Source organism: Cajanus cajan, chromosome 1 (genome assembly GCF_000230855.2).
Source record: "Cajanus cajan strain Asha chromosome 1, NIPB_CcT2T_4, whole genome shotgun sequence".
Classification (NCBI taxonomy): Eukaryota; Viridiplantae; Streptophyta; class Magnoliopsida; order Fabales; family Fabaceae; genus Cajanus; species Cajanus cajan.
This window is the reverse complement of record NC_138517.1, coordinates 7249106-7264145: the sequence shown is the minus strand read 5'-3', so window position 1 is coordinate 7264145 and position 15040 is coordinate 7249106. Positions and strand designations below refer to the sequence as shown.

The following is a 15040-nucleotide window of genomic DNA, read 5'->3' as shown; positions in this document are numbered from 1 at the left end:
ATTGATTGTATGTTTAACATGTTCAAGCCTCAATGTAGAGTTTTGTATGTATTGTTGCTAAAACTATATCATCATACTTTAATAAATATTTGTCATTCATTTGTTGCATGTTTTGTTGAAAGAAACTTGATGCTAGGGGTGGCAAAACGGGCCAATCCGGCCCGTTTTGGCCCAGCCCGCCAATAACCCACTAAAAATGGGTTGGGCTGGTCCGGCCCCCCCAATAAGAAACAGGTTGAAAACGCTGGCCCGCCCCGCCTAAGGACGGGTTGACGAGTCGGTGGGCCAGTCCGCATATCACAAAAAAAATTACAAAAAAATAGAAATATATATATATATATATATATATATTATGTTCAAATAAAAAAAAACTGCTACAAATAAATAAATATAACTATATGAAATTAAAAATACATACATATTGTATATAATATATATTCAACAAAAATAAATTACAAACTTAGAACAAAATTAAATAGAAATTAGTCCACTTACACGAAAATCAAAACTAAATTATAAACTTACAAATTACTAATAATCTAAATTTTTTGATAGTCCACAAAACAAGTTCATTACTTATACAAGCAACTGAAGCCCAATTACTTATGCAGGTTGGTGGGTTGTGACGAGTCAGCCCACCATTTAACCCGACGAGTTAGTGGATTTGACGGGACAAATTTGACAAGTTAAAATGATGAGCCTGACCCGCCAATTTTTGGCAGGTCAACAAGCTGGCCCACAAATCACAATCCATTTTATCATTCCTACTTGCAGCATATAAAAATCAAGACATGTGGAATCTAACATCAATTACTCCTGATAATAATTTAGATGTAGCCATCACGGACTTATTGAGTTTTTTTTTTCTCCAACAACAACAATCAATCAGACGCACAATGATTTATTATTATTATTATTATTATTATTATTATTTATTATTCGAAGTATAATAGAGGTTTGCTAGAAGAAACGACTCTACACTAGGTTATTGCTAAGAAAGATATTCATTCCATGCTTGAAGAATTTCCATACAGTCACTATAAAAGAAAGGCCTAAAGATATTGGGTGCCTACACGTGTAGAGCACAGATTTAGGGAATAACAACAATGCAACAGAATTCAAAATGCAACAAAATAACACCAAGCCTATTTTAAAAGCCCAATCTTTAAGTTATATAGTCTTTGAACTTTAATGGGCTTCGCATTATACGTTTGGGTCTTCCAACTCTATCAATACCGGCCTGGTCACATTGGACATTGTCCTCAATGTCATTGGTCATACTAGAGCAGCCACGGATCCCTGCTGAGGTGGACGCACGAGATGGGAATGTGTTTTTGCTGAACGGTGGTGATGAAACGGTGACAAGTGCAGCATGTGCATTAACTGTGGAAGTAATGTCAAGACCACGTGTTGGGTCACACGAGGGGACAGCTACTTCTCCAAACCCAGTTTGCATTGGATGGAAGACATTAGAAGGGAGCTCTTCAGCTGGCTCAGTTGGTGGTGACAGAAGAGGCGAAAGGGTGGCGATGGCGTCTGTCCTGTGCGGTGGAAGATCCCGAAAGTGGCGGAGAGGGTCGTCACCTTTGTAAGGACGCAGCAACGAGACATGGAACACGGGATGAATACGGGCGGTGTCCGGCAAGATAAGTTCATAAGCGACGGAGCCAATGCATCGGCGAATTTGGAAGGGTCCGTAATACCTCTTGGCGAGCTTTTGGGACGAGCGTCGTAACACGGAAGTCTGGCGATATGGCTGAAGCTTCAAGAGAACCCAATCACTAGGTTGAAAGGTAACTTCGCGGCGATGAAGATTAGCAAAATGTTTCATACGTTGACGAGCCTTCGAAAGATGCACTTTGACTTCTGTTAAAATCTTTCTATGCTCTTGCAGGAGAAGGTGCACAAAAGTGGAAGACGAATCGCGTAAGGCATCCGTCGGGTTTGGAGGCGCGCGTCCATACAAGGCATGAAAGGGAGATGTGCCGATGCTGGTGTGGAAGGAGGTATTATGCCAATATTCCGCCAAGTGAAGATATTTGTACCAAGCATGAGGGTGATCACTAACGAAACAACGAAGGTAAGCTTCCAAGCATCTGTTCAAGACTTCTGATTGCCCGTCCGACTGAGGGTGATAGGCGGAGCTAAAAGCCAAGGTGGTGCCTTGGGCGCGAAAAAGTTCACGCCAAAAAGAACTCACGAACAACGGATCCCTGTCCGAAACAATGGATTTCGGAAAGCCATGGATTTTGAAGATTTCAACCATGAAACGACGAGCGAGCTGCGGTGCTGTGAAGTGGGCAGGAAGGGCAATGAAATGGGAAAACTTTGTGAGACGATCACAAACAACCCATATGGTGGAATGACCCAACGATTTTGGAAGGTGCGTAATGAAATCCATGGATATGTCTTCCCATACTCTGTTGGCAGTTTTGAGGGGTTGTAATAACCCAAATTTTTTTGTTGGCATATATTTGTTATGTTGACATGTAGGGCACTCTCGAATGAACTTGCGCGTATCAGAATAAAGATTTGGCCAATAAAAAATAGCAGCGAGACGACAAACTGTAGGCTTCAAACCCGAGTGACCAGCAACGGGGGTACAGTGAAACTCCCTGAGCAATTGAAGGCGAAAATCAGCAAAATCTGGGACAAACAGTCGTTCCTTGAAATACAATAGCCCATTGCGAAAGGTAAACAAATCCTGCCCATTATCTTTTTGAAGCAATTTATGAACTAATTCCTGACCCGTTGTCTTAAAATATTGCTGCCAAGGTTGAAGGAACAGGGGAACAGGTGAAGAAATATGTAACAAGATCGAAGGTTGCGGTTCTGGGCGAGATAAAGTGTCAGCCACCAGATTCTGACTGCCAGGCCTGTAGAGAATGTCAAAGTGGTAGCCCAAGAACTTAATGGCCCATTTCTGCTGCTCAGGAGTGTGGACTGCTTGGGTAAGCAAACTCTTTAAGCTCTTTTGATCAGTAATAATCTGAAAATAGTGGCCAATCAAATATTGACGCCATTTTTTTATGGCTTCTGTTACAGCCAGCATTTCACGGACATAAACAGAGGCAACTTGGAGCTTAGGACATAGGTGTTTGCTAAAGAAAGCAATAGGATGACCATGCTGAGACAAAACAGCACCAATTGCAATGCCAGAAGCATCGGTCTCGATGACAAAAGGCGAATTGAAGTCTAGAAGAGCCAGAACCGGAACAGATGTAATTTTACTTTTGAGCTCGGTGAAAGCTTGTTGTGCTTGTAAACTCCATTGAAAAATAGGTGAACGCAACAAATCGGTGAGGGGAGTGGCAATCGCTGCATAGTTGCGGACAAATTTTCTATAAAAACCAGTTAAGCCTAAGAACCCGCGTAGAGCCGTGAGTGAACGTGGAGGAGGCCAAGCTACGATAGCTTGAATCTTCTCTGGGTCAGGTTGAACCCCTTGGCCTGAAATAATATGACCCAAATAGGCCACCGAAGGCATGGCAAACACACTTGGAAAATTTAGCATAAAATTGGTTAGACAATAGGAGCTGAAGAACAGAGTTCAGGTGTGACAAGTGATTGTGGAATGAATTACTATAGACCAAAATATCATCAAAAAATACTAGTACAAATTTTCTTCAAAATGGTCTTAGTAATTCATTCATGGTAGCTTGAAACGTAGAGGGAGCATTAGAGAGGCCGAAAGGCATCACTAAAAACTCGTAATGACCATCAAAGGTGCGAAAAGCAGTTTTAAAAGTGTCAAAAGAATTTACTCTAATTTGGTGATAACCAGAACGAAGATCAATCTTAGAAAAAACCTGAGCGGAACCAAGTTCATCTAGCAATTCCTCAATGGTGGGTATGGGAAAACGATCACGTATGGTAATGGCATTAAGAGCACGATAATCAACACAAAACCTCCAAGTACCATCCTTCTTTTTAACTAATAAAACTGGTGAGGAAAAAGGACTAGTACTAGGCTTAATAATGCCATCATTTAACATTTCTGTAATCAGGTTGGTCATAATGGTCTTTTGGGAATAAGGGTAGCGGTAAGGTTTGATATTAACAGGGGTGGAATTGGGTAAAAGGGGAATATGATGATTTTGAGGGCGATTTGGGGGTAAGCCTTTAGGTATTTGGAAGACAGCCTCGTAAGTGATTAAAAGGTTTTTAATCTCAGGAGGAGTAGAGGTAGGAATGGATTCCAAAAGGGGTAATGGAGGGCGTGGATCTGTATGGGAAACTTGTAGTAAATGTAGGGAGGCTACCGAATCTTGGTGAATATAATGACATAATTGATGAAAGGAAGACATGGTAGGGGAACCAGAGTCACCAGTGATAGTCACCTTCGTATTGAGATGGCTAAAGGTGAGGGTAGGGACAGAAAAGTCAGCTTGAATTGGCCCCAAAGTGCGAAGCCACGCAATCCCTAGAACCACATCAGCTCCCTCAATAGGTATCACGTACAAGGGAACCTGAACCACGGCCTCTTGAATAGTAAGAGGAACACCAGAGCACAATTTATCACACAGAATAAATTCACCATTGCCCACCATAACTTTGAACGGGGAAGTGGGACTCATATCCAATTGTAAATGGTGAGCCAAACGTGGTTGGATAATATTGTGAGTGCTGCCTGAATCAATTAAAATCATTATCGTACAACCATTAATAGTACCCTTAAACCGCAACGTTTGAGGAGAGGGAACACCTATGAGAGCCTGATGGGATAGCTGAAAATGAATAGCAGGATTAGGTTCGTAATCGTTCAAAGTAGGTTCAGCCACTAATTCACCTGAATTAGGATCAGCATCATCAGTACAAAGTAGCAACAAAAATTTTGGGGTGGCACACTTATGTCCCGGATGAAATTTCTCATCACAATTGTAACAGAGACCAGCAGCCCGTCGTTCTTGTAGTTGTTGAGAAGAAAGACGTTTAATGGGAAAAGATGGAGATTCGGGCTGCACCAAGGGTTTGGTAACGAAATTGGCCGGTTTAGCAATGGAGGGTGTATGGTTAGGAAAAGAGGGGGAGGAACGGTTAAACTTGGGTTTGGCGTCTTTGAATTTGGCTTCAATTAATTTAGCAAGCCCAATGGCTTGAGAAATTGTCTGGGGTTGAAACATGGCCATCTCATTTTGAATCTCTGTATTTAACCCAGAAATAAAACAATTCTTCAGAACTTCCGGTGGAATGCCAAATACACGATTGCTCAATTTTTCAAAAGTAGCCTGAAAATCAGCAACGGAACTGGTTTGGCGTAATTTTAATAATTCACCCTGGTGGTTTGTTAAGTCTCAATTTTACCTCTTTTTGGATGAGGCTTATTGAACAAATTCCACTCATCCTTTGAACCATTGCAATATAATTGTTCTCTTTTTGGTTCATTTTGTGTGCAGATATAACTAACCCAAATTCATCTAACAATACCTTAATCCACCTCATTTTTTGTGCAGGTATTGAGGAAGAGTGAAAAGTTGAAGACTCTTAGGATTGGAAACCTAAGAAGCTAAGGAGCAGAGAAGAGGTTCTGCGCCGGGCTCAATATAACCTGCGCTGGGCGTGACAAAAACAGAGTATTTCATCTCTGCCAGTTATATTAAGCCGGGCGCAAAAGGAATTAAGCCGGGCGCAAAAAGAATTAAGCCGGGCGCAAAAGGAATTGCGTCGGGCTTGTGTTGAGACAGAGAGTGCTTGACTTCTCTGGAAGAACTTGCGCCGGGCGCGAAGAATTGTGCGCCGGGCGCGGAACCCTAATCTGATCTCCCAGGCTCGTATTTGAAGCCATTTTCGGGGATCTTTCTCTCCATTCACACATTAGACACCTCCAGGAGCTGCGGAAGGGATTCCCAGGGCTTGGGATCGTCCGTGTGCAGATCTTTCCTTCGGTTCTTCACTTCCTCTTCCATCTCTATTTTGTATTTGCCCTCTTTGTTGAGTGGTTTCACCCATTTTGTGGGGTTAGATGTAGCCAACATACTCTATTGTAATCCTTACGTTTTCAATGATATATATATTTGTTGTTTCATTCATTGTTGTGTTTGTTTCTTTACTTAATGCTTGCTTTGGATTGATCACCCTTTGCATGATTTAAGGTTCCATGGGTATTGGAAAATAACCTTTCAAACTAGTTCTGAAACATATGCCTAGTGGTGATTGTATCTAGGAATAGAGCTTGACCCATTAGTAGTCTTAAACCCTAGCCCGTAATGCAGGTGTAGATATTGGGTACTCAAGGGATTGATATTCAATATCCGCACCTAGGCTCTTTCTCTAAGGGATTAGGTTTGAGTAAACTTATGGGTTGACTAAGCAATGAATTTAACAAGAGATTAAGGACTCATTAGTGTAACGTTTGGTGAAATCTGACCCCACAACCTCACAAAACCATTACCATTTCTACCCTTTTCCACTCACAAACCATTATTTATTTATAGCTTTCATTCCAGTAGTCATGCTCTTCGATTCATATACATGACGAACTACAATTTGGAATCATTCTTTAGTCACGAATAGTCATTAAATGCTTATTTTACCTTCTAATCCTTGTGGATACGATATTTTTACTACTTGAACGGCCGGTATACTTGCCGTGTTTGAGACTGTTGATGGAATTAAACTAAATTTCAATTATAACAAAAGTACTTCAACGGAAATCTCAACAAGTTTTTGTTCTCATAGGATGAAGGCCCAAAACGAACTTCCAAGGCCCGTGCAAAAGAAGGCCAATCCCCTAATTGATTATTGTGAAACATCCATTTAAACCAACTTAATGCATCACCCTGCATATAAAAAGCTGCAATAGGAACCCGCTGATCCCAAGGCACTTGATAAAACATAAAGTATTGATCAGCCTGAAATAACCAATCCAAAGGGGCAGAGCCATCAAACGGTAAGAGGTTTAATTTGGGGGGTCGAATTTGGGAGTGAGGAAAAGGTGGGGAAGGTTGAATGGGAGGAGTAAGGACGGAGGAATTTGGGGGTATTAAAGGAGGGATAATTGGTATGGATGTGGTGACAGTAGTGGGGTTGGTGAAAATAGGGGGGGTCTCGGGTAGGAGGGGTCACAAAAATTAATTGCTGGGGGCGTGTGAGATGGAAAAAAATTAGAGGGCAAGTGGGCACTAAAGGGATTGTCAACCGAGGAAAAGGAAGGAGGTATAGAGGCCCCAGAAGTAGACGAACCTGGATTCCCAAAATGCGTACGAAGGGTGGCCATGATGGTGGATAAGGATTCTTGGTTCTGGTTGATGGCAGCTTTCATGGTAGAATATTGGGACTCAAATGTGGCAACCTGGGATTCAAATTGGGTCTGGAGGTCAGTGAATTTGGTGGAAAGGTGTTGAATGGGGTCATCTTCCTTAGAAGAACGGGGAGGCATGAGGAGAACGAGAGCACCAAATAATAGAGGTTTGCTAGAAGAAACGACTCTACACTAGGTTATTGCTAAGAAAGATATTCATTCCATGCTTGAAGAATTTCCATACAGTCACTATAAAAGAAAGGCCTAAAGATATTGGGTGCCTACACGTGTAGAGCACAGATTTAGGGAATAACAACAATGCAACAGAATTCAAAATGCAACAAAATAACACCAAGCCTATTTTAAAAGCCCAATCTTTAAGTTATATAGTCTTTGAACTTTAATGGGCTTCGCATTATACGTTTGGGTCTTCCAACTCTATCAAAGTACCTATATAATTTGTTATAATATCAAAAATTACTAGTTATGAATGATAGTTAAAAAAATCAAAAATATTTTTTTTCTTCTATTTTTTGCTTTTATACTTTTTCCTAAAACAAAATTCGTGAAACAAAGCAGAATCATGCATGAGTATGTTTCCGTAAGCCAGGGAGAGTATTATTGCATTAGTGCTCAAAAAGGCAATTTTAAAGCTTTATTTTGACAATTACATCAACAAACAACGTGGGCTTCATCTTGAGCGATTTGTTCTTGTCATCATCTTTTTATAAGACCATATCCATTATTGTTTAGATATAGCGTATTAAAAATTAAGAACATAATTAATATAAATTGAGTCAAATAAAATACAATTATTACGCAGCTACATGCCTACATACATGTCTTTTTTTACAATAGTCATCGCGTTGAGGTTAGAACATACATTTTTTTTTTAGTATTTAAAATGATAGAATGAGAAGGCATCTCAATATTATCAAGTAAGACGTTAATGACATGTTAAAGTTATCAACAAATTAAGGTCTACTAAAAGTATTACTGTACATTAAGTATTACACTATTCTAATCTTCTATTTCTAGTTTGACCATAGTGATACATATTTAATGAAATTCTAAATTAAATTTAAAGTAAATTTTTATTAATCTAATCGAAGATGTCTGTGTAATATTTTCTTACTGTAGTATATATATATAGGTTGAAATATCCATGTCACTAAATATTTTTTTATCAGGAAACTTAGTTGACTATTTTTAATTTAGTCTCTCTTACCATAATTTTTCTATTTAACTACAACCTTCAAACTTCAAAGTTAAAGAATTCAGAACTCTACTTAGAGCAATGTAATATATTGATGGGAATAAAAGGAAGAAGAAAAAAAAAGGTGTAATGTTATCTATTTGATTGTGAGAAATTTGACAAAAAAAATTTGTTAAATAAATATATTATTTAGTTTTGGAAGATATATTATTTATTCTAAAAAAATCCATGTGTATAAATTGATCCTGAAGCACCTATGTACTTTTATATTATAAATTCGGTAGTTTCCATTGTTGAAAATAATAATATAACTTCTGTACATATCTTTGTTCTTATGAAATCACGTATATTATTCATTTTATAACATGTTTTATGAGTTTTATATCAAATCGAATTAATAGTTTCAAGTATAATATAATATTTACATAATATTATTAAATAATCTCAATATAATTAATTAATCATTAATCCCTAATGTCTTGTGTCTAGTTTTCTTTAGCTTTTTTTTTTAATTATAAAAAGAAAGTGATAACCCTTTCTAGGAAAGTTAACTCCCACTTATTAAAGGAGCTAGGAATAGATCGATTTTCAGTTCAAATTTCATAGAATAAGCCACTTTAAAAAAAATGCTTTTATGATAGTAAATAAACATAAATTAGTTTCTACGTACTTTTTAAAAATATCTCTATAACATAATCTTTAAATTATTTTATATTAAAATCAATTTTTTTTAATCTATGACAAATGAGTCCAGTGTAAATTTTGTTATCAATATTTTTCATCATAAATATTAAATAAATGGGTTTTCTATATGTTAAAATTTGATAAGCGATAGTGTACCAAAAGAACATTTGATGATAAGATTGTGCATAATCTATCTCATGAGTCATGATATTATATAAATTAAACAAAGTCTCATAAAACATATAATAAAAAAGAAACACATGCAATACCTATCATTTGATAGAATCCTTTCCCACAAGAGCTTGTTTCCAAAGAAGGAAGGTCATTAGCGTGCAAAGCACATACTTCGTATATGGCAGAAAAACTTTACGTGCATTCCTTTTGTGATAAGCTTGATGCAAACAATCACAGCACAATATGCACCAAAATCTATCATAATTGCAGCATAAATATGATGCCTCACATCAAACAACATCGTCACAAACCACTTTCCTAGCATTAGGAGAGACCAATTTTAATGACAATAACGTCTACGTATCTGCATTAATAATGAAGTCTCCGATCGAATCTAGAGGGAACCACAAAAATCATCGTGCCATGTGGCATGAAAATCGTACATACATGAGATCTCAAAATCTATCTAAGCGATCGTGTTGATATATCCAGTATTACCTGAACTTTTATTCTCTTCTTTTAATAACTTTTTTTTCCCTTCTTTTAATAACATTTTTTTCTTGTAATTCCGCAAATCTCATCCTATCTTCCACAACTAAAGAATGGACATTTTTTTAAAATTATTTTTGTCCTATTATGAATATCTTTAGTTTACTAAGGTCAGAGATTATTCATATTTGTAATACAGTGATTATGATTGATCTCACGAATTTTACATACAAGGAGAATCAAACGTGTATTCCTCGCTAAATAGATCGTCTCCTTTTTATCTTGATTTGGAAAATCTTAACATTTAAAAAAAAAAAATCTTTGTTTAAGAATCTGTTTAACCACCTCTTAACCTTTGCTACAAGCCCCTTCCATTTGTTAATTATTTGTTATAACAAGAACAAAAACAGACTAGTCTCCTATGAAAATTTAAAGTTAAAGTGAGTTAAACAGATTCTATGAAAATTTAACTTTAAAGTAATAATCTTTGTTTACTTTTCGGTGCATAAAATTTAAAAATAACAAGATTATTACTTTAAAGTTAAAGTGAGTTGATTTGAACTCAATTCTTATCTAAACACACACTAAATATCCCCCATTAATTTTCAGAACATTAAGATTACACATTTATATACCAGGGGTGGTAGGAGGATTAAAGTGAGATTTTTTTAAATCAATAATAATATATTTTGATTAAAAAAATATTTTAGAAATAGGACTAAAAAACTAATTGTATTTGTATATCTTTTAGAAATGAAACTTTTAGAGTGAATTTTTAAGAAAGTAAAAAAAAAAAAAATTAAGTCATGGAACTTTGAAAAAAAAAATATAATTATTAATATTAAAAAAAATTGAAAGAGCCTAAAACAAGAGTTTTGTTGGCTTTAGAATTGGGTCGGCCCTGAACAGTAAGGGATCTAGCTAAGAAATTATTAAGCTGTCAAAGACGGTTGAGTATTTATAGTCTCAATGAATCATTATATAATACACATCATGTATTTTCAAATCAATAAGAAAACTTTAATAATATTATACATATTATGTAGAGAATAGTTAAGAATTACGTCATTCAAAACTATTTGGATGTGGTGGAAGGATTTGAATATTTGCACTTGATCATGAATCAGTGAGACATGCTTCGATAGGAGATGCTAGGTGTAGTGGCCATTCAGGACAATCTATAGATACCCTTCGTATTTATTTATCTTTTTATTCAATGATGAGAACTTATTATTGTCTATGACGCAATAGTCCTCAATAACCTGGTTTTGTGTAGCGTCACTTTTGAATGTTTTGGTGCCTCTAGTTTAATGAAGAAAAAAAAATTATGTCTTATAATAATTATTTAAATATTACTCATGATCTCAATTTTTAATTTACAAGATAAAACACACAAATAATTAAACATAATTACTAAAAAAATACTAAATATACAATATATTTATACGTAAAAGAGATCAATATAATGATAATACATTACAAAAAAAATTCATGATGGAGAGATATAGGTTCATAATTTGATTATGAAATTTTAGTAGAATAACATAGGTCACAATTGAAAAAATAGAATGAGAGTTAAATAAATTATAGATAAAAGAAAATAAAGAGAAAACACTTATGAAATATCACACCGAGGAAGAAAAAAAAAAGTTAATAACATATTACACTTTTTTCTTTACATTTAATACTATTGATTTATTTTCCTAAAATTATTGATAGAATTTTATTGATTAATAAAAAAAATTTATTGACACAATTAATTTCTTTTCTCAAATATATTTTTTATAATTAATTATATAAATTTGTAGTTTTATATTATATAAAGTAAATAACATTTATTTCAATGTTCCTCCAATGATAATATTGCCTCATCAACCCGTGCTCATGCCAGCACTGGTCGTGTGTGCATCGCGGTATTCTTCTCCAATATATATAATGGCCATGCTCTATTTGTTTTGGCTGGGCCAATGAATACACAACAACAAAGTCCTTTTGTTTGATAACTTTAATGGGCCACTTGGTCCAATATATGGAGAATGGCCCATCACTATATAAACCCCCTAGATTGGGTTATTTTGATATTAATTATTTATATTGTGTCATGCATTAATTATCCGGCAATGACATCGTCAAACCAGTGAAAATTTGTTGCAAGTCAAAACTCATTTTTACCATCTTAAAATTCATGATGGTTAATCCAGCTCTTCTATAGACAAAATCCTGCATTAGAATAAAGAAGAGCCAGATTTGCTGAAAGCAATGTATATAGGCCACAAAAACATAAAGTTTTATTCCAAGTTTCTTTAGTCATTAATTCCTTACATAATAAACAAAGCCTTAAGGGACTTGCAAGGCTTGTATTGTAGCAGATCAAAGTCGGTTATGTAAACACAATGACACATCCATGGTATATGTTGAGCGTGTAGAAATACAGGAATATGGACATGAATCACAGCATGAACAGAAGCATATAATATAGCTAGGAGTGATTGACCTTGAGCATGCAAAGTGATCACAGCATGGTGTTGAAGACTCTGAAGAAGGTTCATCAGTCATCACTATATCACACTACAACATCTTTCACATTTAACAACATTTAAAAAATGTTACCAAATTAAGAAAAATGTTACCAATCATAATTAGCAACACTTTTACAAATGTAGTATAAAGTCCATGTTGCTAAAACCTTTTAGCAACATTTTAACATACCAATTGTAACATTTTATAAATGTTACAAATTGACATCTTTTGTAACATTTTAGCATATCCCTTGTAACATTTTATAAATGTTGTCGATTGGCACCTTTTGCCACATTTATCAAATGTTACAAATTTATGTTTTAAACATCTAAATCATAACAACTTTGAATCCATTGCTTCCTTATTAATTCAAACAGTGAATTGAAAACTTACTATATTGTAACACTTGCAAGCATGAAGTTATGCATTTAACGAATTAAAATAAAGATAAATTTCTTATTTAAATCTTTTTTGTCCATCATGATATCATTCAAACGGCAACACTAATTTGTCAAGTTTGCAATAACATGTAATTTCTTCTGTCAAAGATAAAACTAAAATCATTTGTCACTGTTGCATTTTTCTATGAATTCTCATTTTGAGTTGTGTAACTTCCATATCAAATAGTATGATGTTTCAATATACACACGATCTAAATTGCCACAACCACCATATTCACTCTAAAACTTGCAACATAAACAAAATAAAGGAAGCAATTATGTTCCTTGATCTAATTTCATAAAGAAGCAAAAATAGCCACCTAAATATCCTGATTAATGTTTACTTCTACAATTCTTAATTTTAACATTTGTACGAGTGGCGGTACCTAATTATGATAAAATACACTGTAAAGGTAGAATTATATCTTATAATTTTATTTTATTTTTTATTTTTATTTTTTTGCTACGTGAATATTTGCAACTTGGTTACTAGAGACAAGATTTGTACACTTAGAACAATATCCAGCACTGTTGAAACTTAATTGTTTCAAAGGACAGTGTAAGTCAAAATAATGTTAAGTTTTCTCTTTTTTTTTTTTAATTTATGTGTGGCAATTAAGCTATTTATTTATTTATTATTCTATAGCTAGTTGTTTAAAAAAAATCAAATACAAAACTAAAAAATCAGCATGTGATCAACTAAATTGAAATTATTTTACTTTTGTACTCGCGAAATGCACTAGTTTAAAGGTGCTTGAGTATAAAGTCCCTCTTTTTCTCTGAGTTTATCGAATATGCAAAAAGACACTTTGATGATAAAGTTAATAATAACTTCCAGAATCAATTGATTATCATCATCTAGTGAACGGCCAACCCAAGGAAATTCAGCACAAGTTTAAGTAGTAGTTTTAAATTTAAATATTCAGCACAAGTTTAAGTAGTAAATTTAAATTTAAATAAAATTAGAACAAGATACTAACCTGAATGGTTTTAGCAAGATTTTCCTTATTCTGAATGTCTAAAGAAAAAGACAAGAATGAAATAAAAGAGAATAAGTTTCTTCATAAGTCAAAATAATATAACAAAATGAAACCACCAAGATGTAACTCTTTCAACTTGCTCTGCTTATGTTGTTTCTTGTGAGTTTTTCCCTTTTTTGACTTATCCAAGTTAGTCATATCAAAATGAACTTTGGGCTTATGTTCTCTTTTCCCCATTTGTTTTACTTGAAAATCATTGATTGTTCTACTTGTGCCAAGTGGAGTGCATTTACCTATTTAGACCATATATCCATATAAACAAGGTAAAAAAGAAAAACAAATGTAGTTAATTCTTATAACGTATACTAATGCAATTTCTTATTCTAGCTCACTTCATTGTTAAAACTTGATACAAATTAAAAGTTAGCAACATACCTATTTGATTAGACTGAGCCAACCTATTTAGAATCAACAAAATCAAAATAAAAAATGTCATAAATCATAATTTATGTGAATAAAAATTATCATAAAACAATAAATTATAAAAATAACCTTTCATTTAATGCAATATGCTGCAATTTCTTAGCCTCTGCGTTGAGTTTAGCTGTATCAAAATAAGTCTTTTTTTCCTGATTCAATTGTCATAAAAAGAGATTTAATCAACAACAAATTACTTTAAAATGAAAATAAGGCTTAGACTTACCTCATTAGTCATGGACTTCCATGTTTTAACAGCCATTTTATTAACCTATATTTTTTAAAATAAATATCAATTAGTTTATGGCTAAATAAAATCAAAAGTAATTATATCAATTTAATAACTTTCACTTACCCTTTCAACATTTTCGGAATCAAGATTTGCTTCATTGTAAAGTTTTTTAAATTTTTGCTTGTAATAAATATTATTACTGAATAAAACAATCAAAAAAATAGAAAAATACTTTAAAGAAAGAAGATTACAAGAAAAGGGAAAACGCATTGAGTGGACACTCCGGCGTATTAGGATCTTTTTCAACAGCGGCTTCTTTAGCCTTTTCTTCATTTGATTTGCTATATAAAAATAACAGCATATGAACCATACTATAAAAAAAATCAAACAAAAAGTATATATATATATATATATATATATATATATATAAATAAACAATTTAAAGACTTTAGCAAGTGAGGTGCATGCATTCACCTTTTGACTAACTTCTCAACTTCAGCTAGATTTTCCACAATTTGAATTTCTAAATTAAGCAAGATAAGAAAAAAGTAAAATAAATCAATTATCTAAAAAGTAAAATTTGAATTT

General features: G+C 34.3%; 2 protein-coding genes across 2 annotated transcripts; both read right to left on the bottom strand.

The window, feature by feature from the left end:
* Nucleotides 1–3626: 3626 nt before the first annotated feature.
* LOC145956929 (uncharacterized) lies at nucleotides 3627–12352 on the bottom strand. Its single transcript, XM_083072865.1, has 4 exons — nucleotides 12236–12352; nucleotides 11939–12023; nucleotides 9511–9632; nucleotides 3627–5228 (listed from the first exon to the last, which is right to left on the bottom strand). Exons 1-4 carry the CDS (start codon nucleotides 12350–12352, stop codon nucleotides 3627–3629), a joined length of 1926 nt encoding a protein of 641 aa, XP_082928991.1.
* Nucleotides 12353–13322: 970 nt separating this feature from the next.
* LOC145953868 (uncharacterized) lies at nucleotides 13323–14737 on the bottom strand. The gene is made up of 5 exons (XM_083067657.1): nucleotides 14576–14737; nucleotides 14447–14491; nucleotides 14296–14372; nucleotides 14179–14201; nucleotides 13323–14036 (listed from the first exon to the last, which is right to left on the bottom strand). The coding sequence occupies exons 1-5, from the start codon at nucleotides 14720–14722 to the stop codon at nucleotides 13825–13827; spliced, it is 504 nt and encodes a 167-aa protein (XP_082923783.1). The 5' UTR covers nucleotides 14723–14737; the 3' UTR covers nucleotides 13323–13824.
* Nucleotides 14738–15040: the final 303 nt, after the last annotated feature.

Excerpts from the sequence above, each read along its gene's own strand:
- LOC145956929 (XM_083072865.1), bottom strand. The coding sequence starts at position 12,352 with ATGAACCTTCTTCAGAGTCTTCAACACCATGCTGTGATCACTTTGCAT. Across the intron at positions 12,024-12,235 it reads TGATTCATGTCCATATTCCT|GATTTTGTCTATAGAAGAGC; the intron begins GTATTTCTACAC and ends ATTCTAATGCAG. Across the intron at positions 5,229-9,510 it reads TTATCACAAAAGGAATGCAC|GCTACTTTTGAAAAATTGAG; the intron begins GTAAAGTTTTTC and ends GCTGATTTTCAG.
- LOC145953868 (XM_083067657.1), bottom strand. The coding sequence starts at position 14,722 with ATGCGTTTTCCCTTTTCTTGTAATCTTCTTTCTTTAAAGTATTTTTCT. Across the intron at positions 14,492-14,575 it reads ATTCCGAAAATGTTGAAAGG|GTTAATAAAATGGCTGTTAA; the intron begins GTAAGTGAAAGT and ends TAAAAAATATAG. Across the intron at positions 14,373-14,446 it reads GGAAGTCCATGACTAATGAG|GAAAAAAAGACTTATTTTGA; the intron begins GTAAGTCTAAGC and ends CAATTGAATCAG.